General features: G+C 35.0%; 1 protein-coding gene across 5 annotated transcripts in view; it reads left to right on the forward strand.

Moving 5' to 3' along the window:
- The window catches only part of CEP112 (centrosomal protein 112), a 175,446-nt gene that overhangs the window by 19,058 nt on the left and 134,384 nt on the right, over nt 1-22,004 (forward strand). For all 5 annotated transcript variants that reach the window (XM_075519264.1, XM_075519266.1, XM_075519263.1 and 2 more), the window contains 5 exons: nt 3,760-3,807; nt 3,948-4,025; nt 17,533-17,619; nt 19,528-19,627; nt 20,836-20,954. In XM_075519264.1, the coding sequence (XP_075375379.1) occupies nt 3,760-3,807; nt 3,948-4,025; nt 17,533-17,619; nt 19,528-19,627; nt 20,836-20,954 (432 nt within the window). The remainder of the gene's footprint in view (nt 1-3,759; nt 3,808-3,947; nt 4,026-17,532; nt 17,620-19,527; nt 19,628-20,835; nt 20,955-22,004) is intronic.

Here is a 22,004-nt window from a genome sequence, read left to right on the forward strand (position 1 = left end):
CTGTAGGGAACATGCTGGCTGGCTGCGTTTGTTAGATTAAAGTAAGAACTTAGGGCAAGGTTCAGTTTAGTTGTTTACCGTTTCAAAATCTGAAGTGTTCTTAACTCTTTCATGTGTGTTTTTTCCATCCTTGTTTTGAAAACAGTCACATTTTGTCTTTGAAGAAGCTTAAGGGGGAATGTGCAACAAATGTGGCTTGTTTGGGTGTTTTTTTTTCTGAATCTTAATATATACAACATACCTTCTGACTCCGTTACTGAACTGTAAGAAGCTGCAGTTTTGCGTTATTGATGATCAGTATACCTTGATAAATACCTTCCAAAGAACAAAATGTGCCTTTGGAAGGGGTAGAATGAAAGCATAACACTAACGTTGTTGTCGTGGTGGTATTTACTGTGTGGAAAGAGTAGAAGCTTTGGTTTCGGGACTATGACAGATACAGAGCCTGTATGCTGTTTTCAGCCTGAGGGGTGAAATGTAGTTGATGTCCTGAGGATGAGTCTTGTGGAAGTACTTCGTGCTCAAAGTTGTGCTTTTTTCTGCACTGTTCTTGCTTTTGGGGGAAACCATTTCAGCTCGGTTTACTTCTCCTAGCAATGCTTCAATCATGGCTTGCATTGGTAGCTTTAAAATTGTGTACTTTAAAAATGTTTAGTTTTGACCACTTTATATAGACATTGAAAATAGTAAAGTTAAAAATAATGGCTAATTTGCCTCAAATTCAGTTTCGGAATCGGTGTCTTTTATGCAGATTTCTGCCATGCAGTTTTCAATTTAGGAGAATAAGTACATTTTCATAAAGTAGATTATTTCTGTTAAGTAATGGGAATCTCTTAATGGGCATCTGATAATCCAAAGCCTTCCCGACTCTGGTTTATGAGGTCTGAAGTACTAGAAGGTGACCATGCCAGTCCTCACAAATTGAAACATGGTTTGTTGTCTGAGTGCCTAAGAGAATGGGAGAATCCAAAATCTTTTCTACAAAGAAATTCAAAATGCCATTTTTGTTAAGAAGTGGTATTTACAAATTAGAGTTCAATTCTAGTTCAAATAAAGATGTCTTTCATGATGACGTTTATTTGGTTCATACTCTTAAAGCATGTGATTTACTGTTCTTCTCATGACAGTCCTTCAGTTTCATACATATGCATTTTGGTTTGTCTTTGACCTTTTGCTTATTATTTTTAAATTTGCATGTTTCTCATAAATACAAGCTTTTTTCTTTTTTGGGCATTCTTTATTGTGATATTCCCTCTTTAATGTGGTGTAATTTTGAGAACAAGAAGTTTTGCAGAAGACCAGCATGAAAAGAACGAATGTTGAGACATTAAATGTTTACAGATCAGTTTAAGTGGATATAACCCACAACAAGTAACAAAGTGGGAACATTTAACTTCAAAGCACATATGGCTGCTGTTACAAAATCAAAAAATGCAAGACTGAGGCCATACAAAGTATTAGAGACACATTTTCCTTCTTTCTCATGAACAAGTAGGATCTACCTTAGCTTTTTAGGTTGGTTTCGAAATGAAGACTGTAAACAGTTTAATTTCATGGTCAGATAAAGTATTTGAATTAATTGTAAATATTTACAATTTTTAGCTTTAAAAAAGCAAAAGTAAAGGGTGATTGGATTCATTTTGCGCGAGAGCGCGAGCTTTTGAAAATAATTAAGCCTTTGAAATTAGGTTCTGCAGCCTTAGCCTTCTTCAGGTTCCCCCAGGTATTGGTGAAGGCTTTCGGTGTTGTCTGCTGCTCAGTTTTCTGGGGAGCCAGGCCAGGGGTCGGCCTCGACCTTTTGGCAAGCCGCCTCCAGTCCTGGGAATCTCTGCGGGTGATGGTTAGGCGTGTGGGACGGGTGGGGAAGCAGGCGAAATGGACTACAAGGAAGAGTAGAATACTAGTTAAATTAGAGAATTTTAGATAGAAAATACTATTGCCAGGTACAAATGTGTAGGACAAAGAAAATTCTCCTAAATTTTCCTGGTTTAGAATTTCTGTACCTTTTATTTCTGACTCTCTCTTGATTCCCACCTCCCTCTTATCTGTCTTCTGTGGTTAATGCCCCATGTGATGTTCTCACTCCCGTATTCCTCTCCTCACCAATCTCCTCTTCTGTGTCCAAAATTAATAAATTTTTTTTTTGCAGTAGGTGCATACAGGATTTCTTTATTCACTAATGTCTACCCATGTTTTTTGCATGCCAATCATTATGGCATTAAAAAAAAAAAAAGACCACACCAAAAAAATCTCAAAATAAAAACAACCCAGGATGCTATATATGAAAGAAAGCTTAATGTATCTGTTTTAGTAAACTCATTGAGAATAAAGAGAAATAGGTTAATTGTTAAATGATTGTTTTTATATACTTTCAGCTATGGTATTCAAATACCAGGTAATACTATTCATTGAAATTGAATGTATGTTTTAAACCTGCTAATATCTACAACTACTTCTGGGTGAAATATGACAACTCTTCAACAGCATATAGAAATCCTACATAACTTTTTAGGATAGGAAATGAATAATACTGTATCAAATTGAAATTTCAGAGGGATTAAGCCTCTTTTTCACTGATAAATTCAACACACAAATTTATTTAATAATACTGGAGAAAGTGCAAGCATTTGATATATTTGCCATGCCTCATAGATCAATTTAATCTTTTTTTGGGGGAAAAAAAAAGTCTAAATGTTGTAAGATGTGTATTGCAATCACATTTGTATTCCAAATCTCACTGCCACATTTTACAAGATTATACCCTTGAAAGCTTTTCTTGGGTGTTACGCATTCTCTGTGATGTGATGTTTGAGCCTCATCGTCTGAGAAAATGAAAAAGATATAGCTGTCTGATAGAGGAAGTGGGTTGTGAACAATGTTTTGTGTTCAGTTCTTAAAAATAATGATTGAAAGAGCTGCTTTAATTATACAGTACTGCTAATGAATTATTTCCTTATATTTTGTCTCTATGACTTACGTATGTGGATATAGTTTCAATGCACTCAACTGTAGTTTTTCGAAAACACTAGATTAAAATAATTGTAATCTGTAAATTTATTTTAGCTTTACACTGATTTAAATGAAAGTTTATCCAATAAAGTTGGAAATCTTTTGTATAAGCTATGTATTTAGCTGCCAGATTCTTTTAAAACATGCATTGGTGGAATTTATATAACCATAGGGGTTTGGAAAAAAAGTGCAATTTCTGATCCATTTGCATTAGGAAACGCTAAAATTTTAAAACTTGCTGAGAAGGTCATGTCCAACAAAATAATCTCTTAGGAAGACTTTCTATTTCTATAACTTGTAAAAGATGGCAGTATATTATTAGACCTTTGCATTCTGCTGAGTGCTTTTCTCAAGAATCGTTGAAATGTTGTAAAGGAGAAAGAATTATGCACAGGAAAATTAATTTTGTGTGTAACTTCTAGGTTACAGTGGTGTATCTAGAGACGGTGCTGTTTTGATGATTAGCAGATTAACTATGTTTTAATAGATAATCAAATTTTCTAGTGGAAAGCAGTTCTTGAACTGGTGTGTACGTCTGAAGGCACGCTTAAATCTGTTCTATTGTTCTTTCGAGTGATAGAGTTACTGTGTTAAGTGTACCCTCACTGATGCAGATTACCTCTCAAAGTATGTACCCAAAGTCATCACTGCAAACTCTTTTTGAATATTTGGAGATATTTCTTACTGTTTGTAAGAAATAATAAGACATTGCTGACATGATTACTTTTTCTCGAACTTGTTCTTTTTCAGTTAGAAAATCCAAGATATTTGCGGGAAAAACCGATGCCAGTGTCTTTGGTAGGTATTTATATTCCCTCGGTATTTTATAAGGGTGAACAAACATGCTTAATATTTTTCATCTCTGATTAGGATTGATTTTACTTGGGGTTACTGCTTTGAACTTAATAAGTTGTTTTGAACTTTTTCTCATTCAATAGATGACACCCAAAATTGGCCTAGGAAAAAGTAGCACTTTTTGTGATGAACAGGCACTATTTCGAATGCATGAAAAAGAGGTAAGATTCTTTTTAGTCTTTTTAGAAAAAGAAAATTGCACCCAAATTAGCAAGTTAGGTCATTTTCTTTGGAAATTGGGTATTCACAAAGCGGTTTGTTATAGCAGAAAATCTCATGTAAGAGAATTTTTGCTGAAGTGACAGGGCTTTTCATTAAATACTTAATGTATTTTCCAATTACTTGGGGAATAAAAAAGACTTTCTGAACACATTTACTGTTCCTTTGAAGGAATTTTTAGTGTAGAAGAGTTTGAATTCTAGGAATTTTCCAAACTACCTTTCAACAGAAGCAATGGAACCCTTGATTTAGTGAGGATTTTTGTTTACTTTCTATATACCTTTTAAAAATCTGCAGATCTAGACCTTATTTCTATTAGGACCTACAGTATTTCTATATTTGCCTCATCTAGCTCCAATCCTCTTTTATTCATATAGGGTTTTGTATTATTTCTTTTGAACATTGTTAATTGGTGAGATTAAAGCTTGCCTATCTAATTCTCTCATACCATGTTATTTTGTTTTGAACGTGTACAAAAGTAAAGTTTTGTGGACATTTTTACCTTTTCATAGTTTAAGGAAGTTGTATGCCTGTGATATTTTTGTCACAAACTATTCAGTTTAAGACATCAGTCATGAGATAAAACTCAAATATACTATGTTTAGCACACAGATATTTCAGATTCTTCTGAAACCACATACACTTTTTTTTTTTTGAAAGTCAATGAATCAGTGGTCTGGTGGACCAGACTTCAGGAAAGGAAATTCAACATATATTAGGAAAATGATTGCGGGGAGGAAGGGGGAACCTAAACAAACAAACAAAAAAACCAACCCCCCAAAAACCCCCAACACTCCTTTCCCTTTTGCCCTTCAAATTTCTGTTTTGAGCCAGATGCTCTTGGAAAATGGAGGCATATGTACACAGTTCCCTAGCTATCCACAAGTACTTAGACCTACACAGGACTCCAAATGTGTAGGAGTTGGAAAGGAAGGGGCATCATCTGCAAACCATGAAATCATCCTTCCTTTTACATGGTGTGTTGTAAGGACACTTACAAATTAGAACTGTCCTTTCAAGGACGCTTCGGAAGACCTCTTTACTGAGATACAGGGGAAGGTAAATTTGGTTTGCAGATACTTCTATTGTTAATAAAGTAATGGATATGAAAGTCTGCTTTATGTTGATAGCTGGCAGTCAAATTTGATGCTTAAACAAGCAGCCTGATACGGCAGTTGCACAATACATGTGCCTTCCACTTTCTCTGCTCTGGTCTAATACGGACTGTTCTTTTGTATTGACAATATTCAAACCACCATTGCCTCAGGATGAGGCAAGGCAAGATTTCATAAGATGTGAAAATAGACCAAAAAATAAATAAATTGAAAGCACAATGTTGTCATTTAAATAATATTTTCAAATTATGTAAATGGGAATGCATGCCAAGTAGCTACATAAAATACTCAACGAATACTTTGCTAGTTCAGTGGAAAAATCCTCTAAACCACACAGTAGAAATCCAGTGCTTTTTGCTAATGGTACTCGACTGTGGGCTAGTTTAAACTGGGAAGGTTATAGGCAGTATTTCACAATCACCATGTGTGTGCTATTAAGTAGAAAACTTAAATGTGTTTTCATGTTATTTTGTTTGTGAAGCTCAATTAAGAATAAAGCCTTTTCATTTATAGAATGTAAACATATTAACAGAAAAATAGTGCTGTACGAAAGAGTTTTGGTAAACCTTTAACTGTTTTCAACCTCTTTGTAGTAGAATGGGAGAACATAAAATAGGATAACTGCGGTTTTTTGCTTTTAACCTTTAGACCTTTGTTCATAAACCATTCCTGCACCTGTTTTGACTCTGTAATGCTAAACACATGGCCATTTTCAATGATAACCACATCACAGATTTGTGAAAATGTGAATATCATCAGGCAGTGGGTTTTAGTCATATTTTCCCCAAATACTTCTGACATGGATTAAACCATTTGGGAAACAGTCATTACTGAAAAATCAGGGGTTCAAGCGAGGAAGATGCAACGAAACAGGAATATATTGGTTTTCAGCAGTACAGCGAAACAGAACAGATGGTATGACTGGGTCATCTTGATAAATAGGAAAAAGCCTCCCTTTGAACTTCACCTTTGGTCATCCTGAGTGCCACCCAATACTCCAGGGAGCAGAGGAGGCGGGGAAAGAAAAAGTTCTTATTTGTGATTTTTCAGAAAAACAGAACCAATACCACTGCTAAGATATGGGTTTGAAATTCTTCTGGAATTAAAAAACAAATTTAGCTGTGTCAATAAAATATTGATGCTTTGTTAACCTTTCTCAAACAACTAGTTTATCTGATGTATCCTTTAAAGAAGTTCTAATGTTTCTTTAAAGAAGTTCCGTCTCCTAATTTTTCATTTTGTCAGTCTTAGGTTTTCTTAGCATTTTTCTCAATTTCCTTCTGTTTTATTTCTGTAAGCAAAAATATTTATTTATCTAGACTCAGCAAATGAAACCTAAACAAATTTGAGGCAAGAATATTGGAAATAATTTTATCTTTTTATTCTTTTTAAATTGAAAGTTATAATTAACATCAGGAGTAAATTTATACTGAGCTATATACCAACTCTTAAATATTTTTTTTTTAGGTAAACTGACAAGCTCGATGCTTTGTGCAATAACTGTATTATGAAGCTTCATCTATCTGGGTTAACTGAGAACATCGAGTGTTTTCAATGTTTTTGTTGACTTTATCACTGTGCTCCTGTCACTTTTCTGTTTTGAATTTTGGAAATCCAGTGATAAAGTCTTCGGACACTGGAGCACGGGTGCTTTTCCAGCTTCTTGTATGCTAAAGCAGTCCGGCAGAAACGGTTGTCTTTCCTACAATCAGCTGGACTAGTAGTTAGTGCAGTGTAACTGGAGGGAGGAGTAGTTCTGGGGAAGGCAATGGGTGAATTTTCAAGAGGATACAGAATACCTGCAGGATAATTTCCACCAATTTGTCATGTGGAATGAGGACTGAGGAAGAGAGAGTAGGTGCCCAGGGAAAAGGGGAGATGAGCTGGATAGTGAAAGATAACTTAGAGTGTAGAGAATGGGGAAAAGACATCTTTTTTTTTCCCCTGAAAATGCATTTTCATGGGTTGAGGACCGGAAGTAAGATGAAAAGGAAGAGAGGGGTTTTTTTAATGTATTCAAGAATTACATATTTAAGATGCAGCCTTTTTTAAAAAGCTATTTAGAACCTTTATCTTTGTAATCTTAATTTATATTTTTCTCTGTTTTTTTTATGAATGAGCACTCCCGTTTGTTGCATGACACAAATTTTGTTTATAAAGATCATCAAGCCATGTATATAGTTTTACTGCACCAAAAGTGCTGGGCTCTAGTGATGTATTTACATTAAGATAAAATCAGCATGCTGCAGTGATGATGTTATAGTTAAGTCTTGGTCTGGCTAAAAGTGTTCTGAATTTAAGGTGTTGAAAGCAGCAGATTTACTGTGCTTCTTGCTTATCTGGCAAGAGATTATAACTTGAAATGGAGAGAGTTGCATAAGGGCTGTGATGTAGATTTTCCCCAAAAGGGAACATATGTAGGATGTAGAGGAAAGAGAACGCAGGAAGGAAAGTAAGTTGTAGAACTTAGGAGGGAGAGTGAATAACACTTGCTGGTGCTACCATAGAAAAGAGATGGGGTTTTAGGAAAAAAAAAACAACCCAAAAACTAAAAACCCCACTTGAAGATAAAAATATGTGTCCCTGCAGTTAGGAGATGGTGATCAGTGAGCGTTATCCTTTTGGTTTTGATTTCTTCCTCTTAATTGCTCTGTTCTATGGCAAAGTATTTAAATACATGAATTAAACATTTAATGCATGCCAAATTAAAAGCAATAAATAAAACTGATATGGAGACAGTATTCTAAAAGAAGGACTCTTGTAATTAAAATAAGCTTTTACCAATCTCAAATTAACAGTGTTGTGCTTTTAGCTACATCATGGATTTGATATCTTTTCCTCATTGAAAACAGATATTTTGTTCATATCTTCCAAGAATGGTAACAAAATATATCAGTATTGTTCTCTTGTGTATTGTAATGAAATAAAAGTGTTTGTGTGCTCATGTGTACGTATGTCTCGAGTTTAAATCTACTTGGTCGATGGATATAGATACATGTGTGTATGGAATTGGGAGAGCTGAATACAGCTAAAGGAGCCTACTTAGGCATGTCACGGGACTGGTGATCCTGTTTACGCTTTTTAAGCTCAGAGGTATTTACTGATAATAGGAGGGTGTTTTCTGATGGACTTTCTGAAAGGATTTGAGATGCAAAGACATCTGTAGGTGGGCCCAAAATGTGAATCTTACAATAACTGGAGCTTTGTGTGTTGGAATTTTTTTTCTTGTGATCCCTCTGTTCTTTACATCCATGTCTCTTCCTTTGCTGTTCCCCTTCTTCTGTTGTCCTTTTCATCCAGAACTGTCCAAGTCATCCTTCTGCTCATAAACTTCTTGCTGTTTTCCAAGGGGTAAACATTGTTTAGGGTTTTTAATTCTGGTGACTATTCTTGTTAAAATGTAGGAATGCATGTTGAATTCTGTTCATGCAAATGTGGCCCATTAAGAAGGGGCAAGAAAATGCAAAAAAGGCAGATAAGACATAATTATTGCTTTCATCTTGATTTTCACTTTTCCATAACTTTTTTGTTGTGACAACTTGGTTCTGAAAATACTGTTTTATTTCCCCTTAAAATTATTCCAAGTGGTGTGTATTGTGACTTTGAATATTCTCTAGTTCATTTGAATTTTTTCCTTTATCCACAAACCTGATGCTTATTTCGAATGCAGTGTCTGATTTAGACTGAGAATTCAGTTGTAAACTGATTCTCACCCCCAAGTTATCATTCTGAATAGTAAGCTGTTAGTTCATGTTTAAAAATGCAGCAATCTTCTTCTGTTAACGTGATTCCTGGCTGATTGATGTCCTGTTCCTAAAAACATATGCAAGTTGTCCATTGTCTTCCGTGTGAGGAAATCGCATCCTGTCTTGCTTTGATAACTTCAGAATGTAATGTAATAAACCCCAAACCTTATTTTATTGCTAGACTGGTGTGAGACATACAGTGTATGTCAGGATGAGACATGTTTTCATAAACTCACTTGTGATTTATAATTCCTGATCCTAATTGGTCTGGTCATGGAGATATATATGTACATGTACAGTTATTTATTTATTTCTTTTGCAATAGTTTGTGAACTATGTCTTTAATTATTGCACATATGTGCTGGAGTCATTGAGAAAGATCAAAGTGGTAGGTTAGCAATTCAAACTAGTGTTTTAACCAGTAGAATGTCCAGATGGTTGCCAAGCAGCTGGGAATTAATCTTTTGCTGCATGATTAATCTCTGCCTCAAAGTGTGTGTGTCTTTTAAAAAAAACAAAACAAAACAAAAAACCAGAAGAAGAAAGTTTGGTTTTGTTTTTTTTTTTTTTTACATGTATAGATCCTGGTTTTTAAGGGAGAAAAGACTGACTAGAAAAAGTAGGTACTATACACTTATTGCTACATGTTGCACTCGTGAAATGAAGGTAGGAGTACAGTTTTAATGACTGTTTTAGGAGATCTTGAAATGAGTGTAAAAAGTTCAGTAGCTGCTGAGATACAACATTAAAAAAAAGGAGTAACACTGGGGAGAAAAAGTACGTGTTGTTGACTCAGTGTCTACAGACTCATTTACTTCACTGGACTCGGCACTATGCAGAATTATATGAAGTTTTCAAGTAGTATCTACTATGTTATACTCAGATTTTACTAACTCCCTTTGAAATCAGTATGATTTCTGCATGTTCACAAGGTTCCACTGGGTTCAATTTTCAGTGCTGGCAGTTGAAGATACAGTTTGTTGCATTTTCGAGCTGTCTTTTAGGAAATTGCATCTAGTAAGTCATTACCATGTATAAGCTTTCACAATTTCTAACCATATTTTGAACTTTTTTTGGTACTTTCTGATGTCAGAGTCTCTACCGCTAGTGGCAGACATATTTGTTACGTATGGAAGTGGGACACTTGCCACACCAAATAAAGCTGTTAAGTAATATGATGTGCTGTAGTGCTAATATGCATGTTATGTTTTTTAGCTATATAAAACATCCTTTAGAGTAAAAATACCATTTCAAGTTATTACAGTTGTTGGGATACAAAGCTGTACGCTTTTCTCCCTATTCCCACCACCCCCAACTTGGAAATCTATGAAAAATACTTTGTTCTCTCTTGAAAGAGACTAATGACATTTACATATGAATAAGAACAATTGTCCATTCAATTATTTTTTTCTGTATACAGCAAATGTTTTACAGCAAACAGTATTAATGTTCAGTGTCATTTAAAAAGTCAGACTTTTCTTGACGGGGGAAAACTGGTATGATTTGATTTAGGACAAAGCCTTTCATTTTTACTGGCTATAAAAATGGGGCGATGCCATATTAATTTTTTACTTAAGTGAATATCTAGTTTCTCTTCAAAGAGTAATCTGTAAAAATATTATAACTGGAAGTAGCAGTTGTAGTGTTTTTAAAGAGTAAAGATACAAAGAAGGCTAGATATGTAGAGAGAAGTATAAATGTTTGTTAGGTCAAATAATATAGTCCAGATCATAAACATAGACTTTTGTGGAGGGACCTTTGAATCTGGGCAAAATGCCATGTTTAGAAAGGATCTTTTTACATTCTAACTTCTGGCTTGCATGTTTCACTTGTTCGATACTGCTTTTCTTTCAGTCTGTCTCTGGTTTGTCCAGACTGTAAGCTCTTTGCAACAGAGACTTTGCAAGACATTTATTTCACTTTAGGCATTGCATCGGATAAAAGTATTGAGGATAGTCAATACAGAATTTGGAGTGGTTAATGATCTAATGTTTCAAAATGTAGTTATAACTTTTTTTTATTTGGAAGATTTCTGTGTTACACTCAGAGGATGAGCACAAACATCAGGAAAAAAGCCCAACGTTAATGTGAATCCCAGATGGAAAACCTGCTTTTATTGTGTGTCATGTTCCACTAGAAAAAATATTATTTATGACTTCCTTTAATTTATAGGATTTGTTCTTAAAGTCTGATACAGGCTTGGAAATTTCAATCAAGTAAAACCAGCTAGGTGGCAAAACTACACACCACCATTCCCTCTGCCCCTCCCAGGACATTTTTGGGAAACGTCTGCATCTGAAACAGTGAGAAACAATGAGCCGTGATACTTAAAAGAATCTCTGTTGCATATCAGAAAAATTCTTTATGTCAAAGACTCAAAGTAGTCCTTCTTTATTGTATAGAATCCCATTTATCAAGGGAACCAAGCTGAACCTCAGGGAGATGCAGCAGGTACTGCTTCTGTACCTGGAACTCCTCTTGAAATCTTAACCTGTGAAGAAAAGCAAACTTCTCAACAATGTATTTTATTTTTTTCTCAACAAAACCTTCATCCTTATAGCTTGCTTATTTGTTTGTAAGGAATTTTGGTAGGGCTGCAAGCTTGTCTGTGGACCTACTTTGCTTTACCTTGGCACAGCTTAAACGTTCTCCTGGTTTTAGCCCTCCTGGAATTTATGGTGAACTGTACACATGAGGTCATCCACATCAGGTCCGTCTTGTGTTTTGTTCAAATCTTGAGACTTTTTCACCTGTTATCTCTCAGAAAGGTTTATTTTAAGTAGTTTAAGCAAGCAACACAGGCTTGAGGGTCTTATTTAACTCTTCTGGAAAATAACTTTTCCTCTTGCCTGTCTTTTAGACTTTGAGTAAAGATCACTAACCTCTCCTGTACAATGTGCTCCTCAAATTTCATCTGCACTTGCAAGGAAATCAAATCTGTTTGTGCTTTTAGACCTTTGGTCATATTTGATACTTTGGTCATGATATGCACATTTCACTTTGCTATAAACCCAGAACATCAGTGAGTCTTCTCTCCTAATGTACTTTGCCTGTTTTAGTTGTGAAGATTTTCCAACTCTTGGTTGCCATGAGAAGGGAATGTGATCACCACATTCATCAGTGTGTGACAGATGAGGTGTATTTCTGTATGCACCTTACATATTTTACGTTTCCCGCCTTCTTTTCATACTATAATGCATTTCTCTCTTCAGTTAAAAGCACTTCAAGAATAGATACTGATCTTCAGAATTGTTTGAGCAAGTGGGTAGAAGCTGCTCATTGAATGTAAGATGCAATATTAAGTTATATATTGTGACAAGTGTGCTGGTCACAGACATCTGAAAGCAATGAAGTTGGAAGTGAACAGTATTTTTTCCACATACTGTAAACTCCGCACAAGTTTTTCAGCAGTTCAGTTTTGAAACTGGAAGATTAGTTCCAATATGATTACATTTTATATTTACTGTAGAAATTTCTGTTCAAATAAATTATTATACAGTATGAATTTGTTTCCTTTTTTCACGCCATTGATTTTCTTTTGGATATTTAGGTGGTTATTCCGACTCTTTAAATAGCTCTAAATGTTAAAAGTATTAATATACCTCAAAGCTAATCTTAAAAATGTTTGAGGGTACAATATAAGATACAGAAATAACACAATGAAAAAAGATAGCTTGTTAATTATGATGTGAGATACACTATTCCAAATTACTTTTGTCTGAAGTCAGCATGTCTTTATGTGTAATAAATTTTGAATGTTTTGCAAGTACAGTATTGCCTGCCTATATAGTTTAAAACACTGTATAAATTATCAAAATTTATTTTCTTAACCCTGGATGTGAAAATTGAGTAAACATGATTCGGTAGAAAGTTCTAGCTGTTTGTTGTTGTTGTAGGTTTGGGGTTTCTGTATGTTTGTTTTTTCCTTAAGAAACCTTTTTCTTCTATGAAAATATCAAAGCTTTGTATTGTGCACTGATTTCTTTTAGCAGCTGCATAACACCAAGACAAAAAAGTTTTGTCGTATATTGTAAGATATACAAGGCATTGTTCTACATTGTTAGTTCTTACTTTGAAGTTCTCATTTATTGTTTACATCCTTCTCCCCCTTCCTCACTTCCTCCCTCCCTCCCCCATATATTCATAGACTTGGAAAAAAATCTGGCAAGCAAACAAGTACTGTTTTGTCAAATATCCAAAAAAAAAAAAAAAAATCTCTGATGGATGTTAAACCTTCACGATGCCACCTCTGGCCTAAGGGTGATCCCTGTAATGAAGACAAGTGAACAGTGATCAGTAGTTCAAAGCTATCTCGGATTATTATTGTTAGTCTACTTATTGATTTACTTTTAAATCAGGTATTTAAATATTTCTACAAATTTTTGTAAATGGTGACAAGATGAATGGTTGTCTTCTATCATGGAAAAACTGAGATACCACCTTTTTTTTTTGCCAAAGCTTTGACAGTTGCAGATTAGACTATCGGTTTAAGTTTGACAGTTGTTATTTAAATTTTCATAGCACCTAACCTGTGCTATGAAAATATAGGACAGTGATACGACAAAACCCCATTTTCAGGTAACTATTTGCTGAGTTTAGTGGTGATTTTTTGGGTTTTTTTTGTTTTGTTTTGTTTTTGTTTTTTTTTTTTTTTTTTTAAATTAGGAAGAAAGTGTGACTAGGCACATAAAAGCAGTTCTGTTGATACCACCCTCCATGGCTTTAAATAACAGGGACAGCACAGATGTTTGACATCAGTGGTGTTTACATGGCCTTAGGGTTTAATTGCCTCATACTCTTTGTAAGGAGAATAAACAATGACAGAAATCCAAAGGAATGATGTTCAGGCAACAGCAGTGGCTGCATTTCATACATAGTTGCAAACTTCTCAACTATAGCTAAATATCTACACTTTCTTTTTTTTTTTTTTTTTGTCTGAATGCTAACATGCCATAAATTTCGTGTTTTCTATTGCCTCTTAACTGGTAATAAAAGGTATTAAAACTGATGAGCATGAGCGCAGTTAATTGCTCCTAACAAGGTGAATGACTGCTAAGTTGTTTTTATCTGTTTTCTCTAAAACTTACGAAGGTCTTCGATACTGTTGTAGGATATTTTGTTTCTCAATATGTGTTTAAGAGATAAAGTAAAGCGTTATTGCACAGGAAGCTGAGACTAACTTAGCAAATGAGGTTTGACGTGTGCTAACTACAGGTATACGGTTGACTCAGTTTGGTATGGTTTTAATTTGAAAGATATTCCTTTATTGAAATTAGTATTTAATAACATGTTTAAACTTTGAAATGGAAGGAGAGAAGTTTCACTCCCAGTTGTGAAGTGATGAGCCCATTTGCTGCAACCCAAGCCTTAATGAGATCACTTTTTAAAATGTGTTTACATGAGTCAATTTTTTTTTTTATCTACATATGCGGTGAGATTGGAAGCCTGCCTTACACAAAGGGTGGGTCAAAAAGCAGAGTTATAAATGAAACCAGTACTCCGAGCTTTGCTAGAAGACTGTTTTGTTGTCCTTATGCTTTCTGGCTGTTCCAGCAGTTTTCCACAGAAGAAATTGTAAGTGTAGGATTTTTAAAGCAATATATCTTTATTTTTACAGCAAATTCTCAAATTAACACTTCCAGAAGTTGTGAGGAAGATACATGTGTGTCTTGGAACTATGGAGCGTTATAAAATTTAAATGTTGTTGGAGATTTTTTAGTTTATTTTATTTTTTACTAGTTACTCACTACAAATACAGCTTTCCTCTGAAGACTAGCTGAAAACTCCATGTGCCCATCAACTATTGAATTGCAAACACTTTAATATGGGGCTCCTCACATTTATTTATGTAGTAGGTCCTGAAGGGACAAAATCATGTAAGTTGTGGACGAAGCACACAAGGCAGGAAAATGTCTGGGGTGCTGAAACTTCAGAATTTCATTAAGTTTATAGAAGTTGAGGACCTTGAGTGTTTTTGAGGGTATCACCTTTTCAGTCCTCAACTGATGAGGAGTAGTTGGTCTTTGGGATTTTTCAAGTAAGAGGTTTTTTTAATTTTTTTTTTTTTTTTTTTTTTAGTATGCAAAGAAAACTAATTTATTTTGTTACTACAGTGCTTGCCTTCATTAAGAGCTGACTTCTGTATCTTGGACAGACACATTTTTCAAATATTTGTTGTTTGGTTGCAACTAGCTCTCCTGAGATGAAGCTGCCAATCCTTTTTGGAAAGTAGTCCCAAAATCTGTGAAACTTTAAGGACATCTGTTCTACTGGAAGTAGTGCAATGAATTAATGAACTAAAAGTGATGAGAACTAGTGCAAGTGCAAGAATGGTGTGAAGTGGAAGATTAATGACAAGAAGTGGGAGCCAACTTCAAGTACAGGGATCTCTGCTGTCAACCTGTGGGAAAAGAGCCATGTGGCTGAGAACAATCGCCATCACTTGAAAATATATATGTCCATATTTAATACAAGACAAATTTTTGAGTTGGATTTATTTTTATGTTCTTTCAACCTACAGAATAATAAAACATGGACCAGATCTCAGCTGATGCAAACCGCCAAGGATTCATTTACATCAGCCACGACATTCTCACTTTATTAATGAGTTTTAAATGTAATGTGTTTGTGTGGATTTAATAGCTATGTGAGTGCAATAGCTATACATCAGTAATTCATAAGCTTTTAATGTAATTCAAGTAGGTTGGAGTCTCTTTCATGTTTAGTTTCTAGTATTTGTGTTTTTACAAGACCTTCATATTTATTTATGGAATGTTCACAAACTGTCTATCTGGAAGCGGATTACTGTGCTCTTTTTTTTGAAATCAACACTTATTTATCACCTGGTACTAAGATTTTCTTCTATAATGTCACTTTGTTGGAGGCATATATGCATATATTTCTTTTTATATATACATATGCGTATCTTTCATGAATAGAACATGCATTTTTATCCTGATGCTTATTTTTGGATGATAAAAGACATGGCTGACAGCTGAGAATACTATCTGTTTTCTTTGGATTAATTGTCAATCTAACTTTTTTCCCCTGGTAATTTGCATAAGACTATGTACCTATTTCGTCTTGGGAGATAGGTAGCCTCTTTATATGCAGTGTAATAAGCAGGCATAGACTTTGGGTATTGGTGGATGTGGAGTCCAGAAATCAAAAGAATTTGCTGCTTTTGCTTCTTCTGTTTTCAGTTCTTGAGGAGTCTTCTATATTTACTGCACAGCATTTTGCATTTTGGAGTTGACTTGGATTTTTGTAGCTCATGTTTTCAAGTCACAATAAACAAATATATAACACAAAGTAATCGTATAAAAGAAATTAATAATTTGCAGTGTGTTTATTGTTTGTATATGTTAAAGATTAATGCTTGAATGACTACTTTTGATAAGTCAAAGGAATAAAAATAAAGGCAGAATGAATAATGCTTGTTGGTTCCTTTAGAGTTTGTCAGTGGAGAGTATTAGAAGTCAGGTTCTTAGTTGAGCGAAGCAAAAATTTGAGAACCGAAAATAGCTGGATGGTGATGGGAGTCCAGTGTCCAGCTCCAAGGCGGGTGGACCTCAGCACCGTGGGCTCTTAGAATATCCAAAAGGCAAATACAAATTTTTCTGTTGGCAACAGACTGCTTACAGATGTCTTCGAGATAGACAGATGTTGGTACTCACACTCCAATGATTTTGGTCTGCCCTTTCTAAAGCAAGGGGAGTCGCTGGGATCTGTCACTCTGGGGAAGGTTTTTCTGTCCACTTTGCTTTCTGAACAGTAGAAATTATTAAATGTAGAAGTGGAATAGCCTGAATCTGAACTTGAGGTGTCATTTTTGTTTTTTAGAAAACTCTGAGAAATGCAAAATACTTATCATATTTGCAGAGTCTTGAAGACAATCTTTAATGGCATAGTGAAAATATGCCAGAGATTTAAAAATACTTTAAAGATGAAAACTTAGACTGTAAGTGAGAAGTGGCCATGTGTTATTGTGTCGGAGCGGTTCAAATACACTGCTTTGAACAAACACAAGCAGAAACAGGAAATGTATTTTAGCAATCAAATTCAGCAGTAATATCCTTAATCCCATTATAAGTAACCTTTAAAAGGAAATGTGTTTATAATGTGAAATCTGTGAATAATAGAAAACAAACAAAAATAAACATGCATCTGGGCTAAAGGACATTCTTTGTATAAATGTAACACCTGCCTAAAGAATAAAAGCAAGTTTACCATACTTGGTATATTAACAGAAATATTAAAAGTTTGGTTCTTAAGTGTTTATTTAAATAAAGCATGATAGCTTTTTCTGGGCAGTAGCAGTTGTTTTTATTGCCAACTAAAACATCTTGCAAATTAATTTTCTAAATAAATATTTTAGGTTGAGATCTTTTGTCACAGTTTTATCAAACAAATATGAAAATCCTGAGAAACTGAATATAGATTTTTTTTCATAGCAATTATTTGTTAGTGACTTCCCATTGCCTTCTCAAAGACATAAATGAATAATTTAAAAGTTATGCAAAGGTCATTAGTGTAATTTATTCTTTATTTTAATTAAGTTCTATATCTGTTCTATTTTGCTTTTAAAGCTGGACATGAAAATGAAAATAGCAGAAGGTAGATTTCATGAAGAAAAACTTAAATTACAGCAGAAGCATGATACTGATGTTCAAAAGGTAAGAAGTGTTTGTATTTTTTTCCAAAGACCGTATATAAAACAAAATAATAGAGAATCTGATTATAACAATTTGCAGTTGTACTTTAACTTCTTCACAATTGCAATTAACGTTCCTTTAAAGTAAGATTGTAGGTAACAGTTTGCATAAGCTGATAGGAATGCAGAATATTCTGTGATACATAAACTTAGGAAGGGAAAAACGGTTGCAGAAAGCAGATGAAAATACAAGGTGATCTGTTTGTTTGAACAAGACAACCTATTCTACCAGCCTAACAGCTTCTGTGGATTCATATGCTGATGAAATCATAAACTCATGATTTCTCTTTTAGTGGGAAAGCACTTGCATTACAGAAAAATGTGAACAAAATTACTTAATTAAATTTTTATGGACAAAATGCAGAAAATAACAGTAGGAAAATCTGCAAGTATATCACATATATTCCTACTAATACAGCAATAGTGCTTGTTCTCATGTCTCTGTTTTGACACTGTGTCTTAAAGCACAGGCTGGTCAATAAACAGGTCGTTATTTATGTTATTGCACTGTTAAAGCTATATGTGGCTTTTAATTCTTCACAGCAATAAAATGACACCAGATATACTTCCTTTGGGTTAACTCGGATTTGTCTTTATTGTGTTGCATAACACCACTTTTGGGAAGATTACAAAAAGACTATCAAAGACCATACTGTTACTCTTAATACCATGTTTTAAACATGTGGGGTCAAATTCTGCAAGGTCCCAAGTGCCTTCTGAAGCACTCGGATCCCAGGAACGTAATGGCAGTTAAACGCTCGGCGTCGTGATTGTGATGACTTATCCTACCGTAAGCTTTGCGTTACTGAGTACCTCTGTTTTGTTTCTTAAGACTGAGTCAGGGACTTGGAGGAAGTTCGTTGACACAACACTATGGCACATCAAAGCCTCCTGAGAGGATGTTAATATTTGGTCAGGTGCATATTTGGCTCATCTGTTCTCAAAGTCTGCAAGCATAACTAGCTAGCGAAGCTGAGTCTAAAGGAAACAGCTTTGTGAGAATAAGAAATAGTTTAAATGCTTTCTCATCCCTTGAGTTGTCATCCTTTTCTAACTGTTAGAATTCTGTCTTTTGAAGTTGTTTAATAACGTTGGATATTTTAGAAAAGGTTAAATAGTGTCGTGTTAATCTTTAAAGACACAAAACATTTAATGCAGATGGAGTAATATTGTTTTAAGATGAAAGCTTCTGTTTGATGAGAGATTTGGGGCCCTGTTGTAAAATTTCTGTGACTTTAATGTTTATCTTAAACACAAAGTTTAAATTAAACTACTATCTCAAAGTGTGCAAATATTCAAGCATTTTTTTCCAAAATCAGCGTGTACAGAAATGTAAATGTAGTCACACCTCATGTACTTGCTCTATTCCAACCCATTGTTTCTTGGAGTACCTGCAAAGCATTGTAATTGGTGAAGTACAAGAGTGTAATGAAGTTCACCAATGATGTAAGTATTTCTTAAACCTGTTGAGAATTTTAGATGTTTTTAAATAGTATTAGGCAACATAAATATGAAAAGGCAAACAAATCCTTTCTATCTGCAGTAGTAGCACCATGAAACGTCCAAACTCGACAAAAGCAACATTGGATTTGCCCAAGTTTAAAAGAAAACAAAAAGACACCCCTAAAACATGAAACTCCTTTTTAATCTACTCTGCTGCCTACATTTATCTAAATCAGTCCTTTGTTTATGACTTGGCAGCCTTAGCTGTGAAAATTACTTAGATTTAATTACTTAGATTTAATCACTTAGTCCTGCACAACCTAAGTACTTCTTGAAGGCAGCTCCTTTGACAGAGGTCGGTGTATATTATTTTGTGCAGTATTGGTTTTTTGGACTTTTGTGAAAGTATTGTGGATTTTCCCTACAGATTTTGGATAGAAAGAATGATGAAATAGAGGTATTGAAGTCCCTCTACAAAAACAAACAAAATGAAGCTGAGGAGATGATTAGAAAACTGGAGAAAAAAGGTGATTTTTATATTCAGAGTTGTTGGGTTTTGTGTGGTGGTATTGTACTGCATCCTTCTTGTGGCTGTGGGCTTACATGTTCCTTCTAGGTGCAGATGTCCCTTTCCTCTTCATTTGCAGGTCTTGACCTAATTTTTCCTTTAGATTTTGAGAGGCTTGTCTGGTTGTCTTTGCTGTCCAGTTTCCAAACCAAATTTTCCAAGAGACAGTGCAATCTTGTCATATTTAATACTTACAGATTTTATGACAGTCACCAAAAAAAATTTCTTTGATGATACCAGAATATTTTGACCACTTATTTCAAACTTTTTGGAATCTCTGCCTCAAGGTTAATTTATTTTTATATTCAGTATATTTTAATGAAGCCACAACGTATTATTTATTTAGGACTATTGCGGCAAGAGATTTCAACCATCAGTAGTAGTCTTGAATATGTCATAAGTACAAAAGTTGGCCTGAGTGTGGCTTGTCAGCAGTTTTTGAATGTTAGTTTCTTTTAGAATTCCTTGGAGTCCATTTACACTGTGGACTAAACCACAATGTAAAATAATACACAAGTTTGGTAACCAACGTACAAAAAAGGAGAGAGTTCTGTTGTTTCCTGCTCCTTGGCAAAGTAAATTGTCCAGCAAGGGATCTGGGACTTCTCTTGGTGGGCTGGTGGTTGCGCTCACCTGTAATGGGTTGTGTTCGAGTCACCTACACTCTTGTGTAAAATCATCAGTCACTTCTGAAAAGTGAATATGTACCTGCTTTGTTTCCCACAAAATTTGTCAGACTGTGAATTCGTGATGCAATCACTTGCAATGTAAGTTGGGGAACTTAATTTCCTTGTATATCTTGGGCATTCAACCTTCACAAGAACCTTTTCTCCTATGGATGCACATAAAATCAGGTTAAAAATGCCTGCTTTCTTTAGGTTACAGAATTTTGTTGATGTATATTTACTGCTTCAGTAAGCAAAACTCCCTATGAAATATTTTGTAAATAAAGTAGAGAAGAGAGAACACCTTGTAATATTTTAGTGACACAGAAGCTAAGTGCTAAATTTTAAAGAAGCACATGCGTTAAGTATTTTTAAGAGCCAAAAAAACATCAGAAAGCCAGGTTAATTGGAAAACTGATGTAATCTGATTGCATCTGTTGCCAACACTGAAAAATCCCAAAGGTATCTCTTGAATGGTTGGTTGTTTTCCCTTTTTTGACAGTTCAGACCCTTGTTCGTGAGTCACAAGTCATCAGAGAAGCAAAAGAGAAGCAGATTGTGGAGTTAAAGAAGATGTGTGAGCAAAGCAATGATTCTTTGAACAACGAGTGGGAGAAGAGGGTAATGAATAATACTTGCTTTCTTTGAAAGACTCCTACAGTCTGTGTCTGGGATAATAAATTTTGTCATTTAAAAAAAAAATAAATATAAGGAATATGTTACTTTTTAGTGATATTTTTTTTTTCTTGTGCTGACTTTCTTTTTTTCTGGAGTAATCTTGCAAGATGCTTTTTGCTGATGCTTGCACCCCCCCCCGCCCGTACACCCACCCCAGCCGCCCTGCCCAGCAGGGCCCTCTGTTCCTGGGGCTCATCTGGCCCTCTTGGCCAGTCCCTGGGTGTATTAGGGGGGTGCTTATTTCTGGTTGACCTGACATGGAATTTTAATCTCGGCAAACCTGCTGCTACCTGCTGCCACGGGGATTCCTTTGAACTATTATTTTTGCATTGGGTCATGAATTCTTCAATGTATTTTTATTTATTGTTGGACTCAAGACAGCAGCAAAGCAGAGAGAAAAGCGTGTTTATTGCAAGACAGCTTCACCTTTGCCCAGATTATTGTCAGGATTTGTCTAGCTTACCCCTCTCAGGAGCGGGAGGGTCACAAAAAGGGCAAAACCACCTCCCTTCGTCGATGAAGTATGCTGTTTAATTTAATTTTTCTGCAGCCCTGCATCTGGAAGTGATGTTGGTTTTAATTCTTGTCTTGTAAGAGATAAATCATAAATCTTGTCCTTTGTTCTTAAGACCTTGAGGCTTCAATGTGAGGTGGGTGTTTTGTTTTAGAGAAGCATTATTTTCAGCCCGAGGTCATCCCACTTTTTGCAGTTACCTAGCAAGTGCTGTTTCTACAGCTGTAACTGTCATCAGTGATGCCAGTGTGCAAACAAGAAGGCAAATTAAAATACTAATATTAATTTTAACTTAATAGACGTGAAATCGGAGCATGTATCTTATGGAAAAATGTGGATAGTGGGAAGCACGGCGGAAATATAGTGAAAGTTAACAGTACAATATTTTTATAACTTTATATACTACTTCCTTCTGTGTATTTTTTCCTTTGAATAGATGCAGGTTATTTGAATAGACGTTGCTGACAATAACACAAATA

Source organism: Mycteria americana, chromosome 16 (genome assembly GCF_035582795.1).
Source record: "Mycteria americana isolate JAX WOST 10 ecotype Jacksonville Zoo and Gardens chromosome 16, USCA_MyAme_1.0, whole genome shotgun sequence".
Taxonomy (NCBI): Eukaryota; Metazoa; Chordata; class Aves; order Ciconiiformes; family Ciconiidae; genus Mycteria; species Mycteria americana.